At 68.2% G+C, this 7,621-nt stretch overlaps 1 protein-coding gene across 1 annotated transcript; it reads right to left on the reverse strand.

Annotated features, from left to right (window-relative positions):
- Window positions 1-164: 164 nt before the first annotated feature.
- Window positions 165-7,119, reverse strand: PRRT3 (proline rich transmembrane protein 3). The gene is made up of 4 exons (XM_062200068.1): window positions 7,003-7,119; window positions 3,377-4,420; window positions 3,064-3,219; window positions 165-2,188 (listed from the first exon to the last, which is right to left on the reverse strand). The coding sequence occupies exons 2-4, from the start codon at window positions 4,362-4,364 to the stop codon at window positions 402-404; spliced, it is 2,931 nt and encodes a 976-aa protein (XP_062056052.1). The 5' UTR covers window positions 4,365-4,420; window positions 7,003-7,119; the 3' UTR covers window positions 165-401.
- Window positions 7,120-7,621: the final 502 nt, after the last annotated feature.

A 7,621-nucleotide genomic window follows, 5' to 3' on the forward strand; every position in this document is an offset into this window, starting at 1 on the left:
CCTCTCCACTCCACTCCCCACGTGGGGCTTCTGCAGGAGGAGCCGCAGGCGGTGCGCCCCCCAACCCCGGGGGCTGGTACCTCCCTGCGGGGCTCCCTTCTCGGGGGCGCGGGGCCGCGGGGCCGCGGGAGCCCGGCCTGGCCAGAAGGAGGCATAAGCCAAGTCCCAAGGGTTTATTTCTTTGGCACAAAGAGGACAGGCCACCCGGACAAGCCAAGGCTCATCTCTCTGCGCCCAGGAATCCGGGCACCAGGTCTCGTGTGTCCCGCACGCCCAGACCCACACATGTCCACCCTGTGTTCCGCCGAAGTCACGGCCTCTGTGCAAAATACCCGCTGAAAAAAATAAGATTTGAAAACAAAGGGAGGGGCGAGTTTGCGTCCAGCTGCCCCGGCGGCCGCTCAGAGCTCGATGGTATCACTGGAGGCGCTTCGGGAGTCCCCGGGCTTGCCGCGCGCCTGGGGCTCGCCGCGGGGCTCCCCGGGCCGGGCCGGTGCCGGGGCCGGGGTCGGGGTCGGGGCCGGCGCAGGCAGCAGCTGCACCGTGCTGGGCAGCTCATCCAGGGGCAGACTGTCCACCGACGACAGCCCGTGGCGCCACGGGTTCCAGCTGATCTTGAGCGAGCCCTTGGAGAAGCTGTCCAGGGAGCTGCCGGAGGCCACCCCGCCTGCCCCGTCGGGCTCGTCGGCCACGCGCGGGGGCACCGGGCCGCGCACGCGCACGTCGCTGAGTGACCGGCAGCGGCCGGAGCGGAGGAGCGAGGCGCCCGCGGCGTCGGGCTCGGCGTCCGCCTGGCTGCCCCGGCGCTGCCGCAGGGAGCCCCCCGGCGGCGGGGAGGCCAGGCCGCGCAGGCCGCAGCGCCGGAACACGCTGTCCCGCACCAGGTGCTCCCGGAAGAGCGCCGCGTCGATGCTGCGGCTCAGGTTGATGGGCGACGGCGGCCGCAGGTCCAGCTCGCTCAGCGACGGCGCCGGCCCCACGCTGCCCCGGGACAGCCCCGGACCACCGTGGGGACCGCGGCCCAGCGACGCGGCTGAGCCCCAAGCCCCCGAGTTGGGCGTGGCGGGCGGCCCACCGGCCTCGGCCGGGTTGCGGATGAGGCTCTTGCTGATGGCCAGGCCGCCTGCGCCGACGCCGCTGGACCCCGCGTAGCAGTTGTTGGGCCGCTCGGGCACCTCGCTCTTGCCCGACGGCGCGGGGCACGCCAGCCTCAGCAGCTTGGCCCAGCAGGCGTGCTCCGTGGGCGGCCGGGGTCGCGCGGCGGCCACCGCGGCCAGCGCCATGGCGAGCGCCCACGTCAGCTCCAGCAGGCGCAGCCAGAAGTGGACGCCCCACCAGGCCCACGAGAAGCGGCCGACGCGGCCCGGGCCCGGGTACAGCCAGAGCGCGGCCGCCAGCTGCAAGCCGCTGGCCAGCAGCCCCAGCGCGCCCGCCACGGCCAGCAGCCGCGGGCCCGGCCTGGCATCCCAACCCCGCGGCCCGTGCAGCAGGCGGCGGCGGCACAGGCACAGCGTGCCCAGAGCCACCGACGCGCCCCAGGCGCACGACAAACCCTGCGCCAGGAGGTTGAGCGCCGGCCGCGCCGACAGCAGGTCAGCGGCGAGCAGCCCCGCGCCGTGCGCCAGCGCCAAGGCTGCCAGCAGGAGCGAGTTCTGTAGCGGCGGCGGCAGCCCGGCGCCCAGGCCGAGCAAGGTGAGGGCCGCCAGCGCGGTGAGCAGCAGGGGGAAGGGCAGGTTGTAGAGCACCAGGCCCGCGCGCGGGCCCAGCCGCGCCTGCGAGCCGTACGGGTCGGTGAGCATATAGGCGGCGCGCAGCCCCGAAGCCACCAGCACCAGCGCAGCCGCCGCTAGCGCCAGCCGGGGCCCGCTCGGGGCGGCTGCCAGCGTGGCCAGCGCCAGCAAGGCGGGCAGCAGGAAGAGCACCCCCACCCCGTAGACGTGCAGCTCCCAGGAAAAGCTCAGCACCCGCCGCAGAGGCCCCCAGCGCAGCGGCGGTGCCGTGGCGTTGGCCGGGGGGCTGGAGGCCGGGACCGGAGCCGTGGAGCTGGCCGAGGGCTCCGGAGCCAGAGGCTGGCCGAGGGCTCGCTGGGTGGTGACTCGGATGAGGCCGCGGCGCGACGTCGAGGGGGCCTGGACTGGGGGCGCCGGGGGATGGCTTTGGGGGCGCCCGGGCCACTCCTCGGGTTCATCTGCAAGAACAGGAAAGCAGAGCATTTTGGATTTTCCACTGTTTTCCAGTGTGCTCGGGGCTCATCCGACTTTTCCAAGCACGTCTGCACCATGGAGGCGGCAGCCGGCGGTGTGCGCCGGGTGGTGTGCGAGGATGAACCCGGAACGGAAACGGAGCTGTGCTGCTGGGTTCACCCGTTCTCAGCACCGCCCGCAGGTCAGCATCACGTGGAGACCCAGCAACTGGGATTTCTTGGGAGGGGGCCTGGGCATTGGATTTTTTTTTTAATTAATTATTTTTAAGAGGCCAAGGGCTCCCATCTGCTGGTTCACTCCCAAAAGGCCCTTAACAGCCAGGCCCGGAGATGGAAGTGGGAACGAGAGTGTACCCAGCACTTCCATGAGGGACGTGGGCACCTTTACCGAAAGGCCACATCCCTGCGAGTTTTAGAAAGCTCCCCCAGTGACTCGCCCAAGCTGGGGAGTCACCACTGTGAACGTAAGCAGGCTTCCAGAAGGCCATGGAAAATCGAATTAGAAGATGAGCTCACGCAGGTGCAGAAATGCCTGAAATCCACGCGTGGGAGAGCTCACGCCACGCCGAGCGGCAGCTGTGCGCTGTGAGAGGACCGCACGGATTTCAGCTCTTCTGCACCAAAATTCGCTCACTTGATTCCATGTCCCATGAGCTTTTCGAAGCACATGCGTGCTACATGTGTGAACACCCCAGCCCCAAAGGGCGAGTGGCTTCGGAGCACCCAGTGGGCGTCAGTTTGTTAGCCCAGGCTCTCTGCAGGACGTGCTGGCCGCTCCCTGTAAGCACGTGCCCTTCCCCGGCTCCCAGCCCGCGCCCCCTCCGCCTGTGCCTCACGCGGGTTCTGGGCCACGCCCTCACCTGGCTGCGGGGCCCTCACGGGGCTCTCTGTTGTGTTTGTAGAGGGGCCGGGGTCCAGGAGGCCAGGGATGAGGGACTTGGGGGTGCCTGGAGCCTCCACCGCTCCCCTCACCCGCTGGGGGGAGACGGGGTCTGCCCCATTCATGACCGCTACCTCTGCAATGACAAAAGTGGTCATCGCGCTGCCCGCCCCCTCCACGGGTCCCCAAACCCAGTCCCCCGGGAGGTGCACGGTCACAGCCACACGGGCCCTGCAGTCACCGAGAACATGCCTGCTTCCTGGCCCCACTCAGCCCCGCACTCCGGCACTCACCTGGCTGCCCGCCGGGGGCCGCAGAAGCTGCAGGGCCTGTGGGCTGGGGTCCTGGGGAAGCTGTAGCATTGGGGAGGTCAGTGTCCTTGGGCGGGGGGCCTGGGGAGCTGACTGCCCAGGTCTCCCCAGCTCCTGTGTCTTTTGGGGGCTCGGCTGGCAGGTGCTCAGCAGGGGGGAGACTTCGGGCCAACGCCAAGTCCGCCTGGGCCCCTGGCTCCTGAGAGGACGCTGAAGCAACGTCCGGGGCTGCTGGACCCTGCTGGGTGGCGAGGGGGCCTTGAGCCACCTCCTGCAAGTCCTCCGCTGGCCCACCACCTTCTTCCCGCAGCGGCCCCTCGACAGCGCCTGCGTGCGGCCCGAGAGTGTGCACGGGGCCTCGGGGCGCCGAGGGAGGAGTCTGTGGACCCCCAGTCTTGGCTCTGGCCTGCAGCCCCTCCTCTGCAGGTAGCTTCTGTTCTGCTCGGCCTCCAGGCTCCCACGGGGAGGGAGGAGCTGTGGCCGCCCTGAGTTGAAGCCGGGGAGTTGTGGGGGTGAAGGTGAGATGTGGGGGTCCCCCTGGGTGGGGAGCTGGTGCTTCCTGCTCCAGTGCCTCGGAAGGTCCTGTCCAGCCCTGGGAGCTTGGCCCTTGGGCCAGCTGCAGGTTGTCAGTTCCTGGGAGTCGTTCTCTCGGAGGCCCCTGGGCTGCTGGGGGCCCATGCAGGGCGGGGCCCGGGCCGGGGTGTGCGGGCCTCCTGGGCACTTGTTCAGCAGGAGCCTGGGGGAACTCGGGGCTCCAGGGGCTCTCGTCCCTGGGGTGCTCCCACAGGAAGTCCAGCGCCTTGGGCTCTGAGCCCGCAGGGCCCTGGAAGTGGGTTTCCAGGGTCAGGTGGGATTTAGAGTCTTCAACGGGTGTGGAAAAGCCCCGGCCCAGGGCGCGGCCGGCCCCCAGGGACGGCAGCAGTGACAGCAGCAGGAGGCCCCGCACCCGGCCCCACGGGCTGGCGGCCATGGTTTGCCTGACTCCCGGGCCTACAGCCCTCAACTTCCAGTCCTCACCGGATGAACCTACCAGAAAGGAGAAGGGGGGGACAGGTGAGGGCGGGGGCTGGTGGGAAATAGGACGACACGCGGGCACAGCTGCCAGCCCGTGTTTGAAACTGCCTCTCTGGCCATGCCCTGTTCCATAACCATCACGGCTCCCCACTGGCCTCAGGAGGAGAGGGCAAGGCTACGGCCGCCCCGGCGGCTCAGTGCCCCTGCAGCGCCCACGCGCTGTCCTTGTCCCTGTCCTCGCTCCTGGTGCGCCTTCAGCTGGGGACGCCCTCTCCCTCCCCTCCCCTTGCTGTAATCCTGGTTTGCTGTGTTTCTTTAAAAAACATTCATTTGCCAGGCAGAGTGACAGCAGGGAGAGAGCTCTTCCATCCGCTGGTTCACTCCCCAGACTCCCCCAAATGTCCACAAAAGCCAGGGCTGGGCCAGGCTGGAGCCAGGAGCCCCATCCGGGTCACCCACGTGGGTGCAGGGGCCCAAGCACTTGAGCCATCTTCCGCTGCTCTCCCAGGTGCATTAGCAGGGAGCTGGATTGCAAGTGGAGCGGCCGGATGTGGAACCAGCGCTCCAATATGGGATGTGGGTGGAGGCTTAACCCGCTGTGCCACAGCGCCAGCCCCTAAAATCCTGTTCTTAAAGGCCCAGCTCAAGGGGAGGACAGGACAGGACCTGGCTCTGAGGAGGGACCCACATTTGAATGCGGTCTCGCCCTTTCCTGGGTGAGCCACCTTTGCTCTCCACATCAGTAAAATGGGGTCATATGATGACAAACAAGAGCCCTCCCCTGAGACGCAGAGAGCCAATCAGACGCAGCCGCAGCTGGAAGGAGCTGCGGCAGGAGGGCCACCCCTGCGGTTTTCCCTCTGTGTACAAAGTGTTCTTCCTTGGCACTCTCCCCTCGTCTAAGTCAGCCCATCACTGGGACACAGGGTGTGTGGCTGGCCCTAGGGACAGAGCGGCCACCAGGAGTGACAAGACTGCCCTCACAGCACTGGCGTTCTCGGTCACGCAGGCCATGGATGAAACAAAGGATAAGCCAGGATGCCCAGAGCCCCAAGGCAACATGTACGCCAAACCCCGAGTGGGAGGAAGGAGCCAGGGCCCCCAAGACAGGAGGAGAGCGGCAGAGCAAACGGCAAGTTCAAGGGCCCCGAGGCAGGGGCCAGTCGGGAAGGTTCAAGAAATAACCTTGGGGCCGCTGCTATGGCACAGCAGGTTAAGCCACCGCCTGCAACGCCAGCATCGCGTATGAGCGCCAGTTCCAGTCCTGGCTGCCCCACTTGTGTTTCAGCTCCCTGCCAATGCGCCAGGGAAAGCAGCGCAAGGTGGCCCCAGGGCTTGGGTCCCTGCATCCATGTAGGAGACCCAGAAGGGGCTCCAGGCTTCTGGTTCCAGCCTGGCCCAGCCCCAGCCGTAATGGCCATTTGGGGAGTGAACCAGCCGATGACAGATTTCTGTCTCTCCCTCTCTCTCTAATTTTGCCTTTCAAAGATGTAAATCTTAACAACAGAGGCGTGGTGGGCAGAGGTGAGGCAAAAGTAGCAGGAGATGAAGTCGGGGTGGCAGGGGCCACGGGAAGCCCCGGGGCACGGAGGCCGGTGGTGATGGGGGGCTCGCAGGGACGAGATCTGAGGCGTGTTTATGGAAGGCACAGGGGCCAGTGCAGGTGCCCGGGGAGGCACCTTGTGCCTTGTTTGCCTTTAGCATCCTCCTCCCGGAAGCCCTCCTCCCCGAGCCTCCTGGCACGGGTGACCCTGGTCACGCTGTGCCCCCCGAGTGGCCTCAGGCCCCGGTCCCGCCAGCCCCCGGTGTGGACCTGGCCCCAGGTAGATGGTGCTCTCCAGGTGGGCAGGAAGGGGCGCCTGTGACCGGGGCAGGGTGGGGGGCAGTGTGAAAGCCCAGGCTTGGGATGCTGGGGGGGCAGCTGCTTCTTTCCTCTCTGCTCTGCAGCTGTGCCCCCAGGCCCCTGGCTGTAGGCCCCCCCTCTCCAAGGCAGGTACTGGCCAACCACAGTGACCCTGGGTCAGCCTCTACCCCACTTGTGCTAAACTTAGCTGCCTGCCGGTTCAGCTGCCCGCCCGAGCAGGGGTGGGGTACCCATTTCTCAGGGGTGCAGACGGAGGTTCAGGGAGCTGGAGCACCTGGCCCAAGGTCACACGGCCAGCTGAGTGGACACAGGCGGGACCGGAAAGCCCATGGCGGCGGCTCACCTCGCCCGGGGAACGCTTTGCAGAGAGCCGGTGAGGAACGTGCCATCCGCTTAGCACCCTCCTCCAGAGACGTGGGCACCTGCAGCCCGGGCGGGGGTGGCCCGGCGCTGCGGTCCCAGTGCTGGGGAGGTCTGGGGCGTGGGGGGGGGGTCCCTCTGCCGCAGGGCCGGGCAGCGGCGGGGGCCGCCGCAGGGCAGCCTCCGGAGCGGGTCCAGCTCGGGTTACCTCTCCTCCTCGGGCTCCGCTCGCCCTGGCTCGGCGCCTTCCCGCAGTGTCCCGGTGGGGGTGGGCCGCGTGCGGGTCCAGTCGCCCGCGCCCGCGAGAGGGCTGCGGGCCCCGCTCGCCGCCCGGCCCCGCCATCGCCCCCTCCCCGGCCCCGCTCCTCACCTGGGCGCCGCGCCCGCAGCCCCCGCGATCACCTTGCGCGCGTCCCCGCAGCCGCCCGCCGGGATGCTCAGACGCGGCTAACAGAGCCGGCGCTGCCGATCGCGGAGCCCGCCCACAGCAGCGCCGGCCCCCGCTTAACCCTTTCCCCCCGAGGGCGGGCTCCACCCGCAGGGCCGGCCTCCCCGGCCTCCGAGGCGCTCGGGGTTCTGGGCGAGCGGAACTGAGATCATCTCGAGGGGCGTGGAGAAGCCGTGCGCAGCCCCTGCTTGCATGCCGCCCGGGACGGGGAGCTCACTGCCTTCCCGGCTGCAGACCCGCACGGCCTTGCGGCTTTCAGGAAGCTCGCGGAAAACGGAACGCGAGGAGGAGCTCATTTTGGTCCAGGATTTTTTGAAATCTGCAGCTTTTTTTCATGGTGCGCATTTTCTGCTTTGGACACCCGGAGAAGCGCTCCCCGCCCCCATCTCCTTAGGGAGCTCCTGCCTGCGGCTGCTGGGCACCCTCAGGTCCTTTTGGATGCGTGTGGGTCTCTAACTCTCCGCCCCACCCCCACCCCCCAGCCTCACACTATATCCTGGTGCACTTTCCGTGCACCTGTCTGCGGATCGACCTCATTTCT

Source organism: Lepus europaeus, chromosome 9, assembly GCF_033115175.1.
Source record: "Lepus europaeus isolate LE1 chromosome 9, mLepTim1.pri, whole genome shotgun sequence".
NCBI lineage: Eukaryota > Metazoa > Chordata > Mammalia > Lagomorpha > Leporidae > Lepus > Lepus europaeus.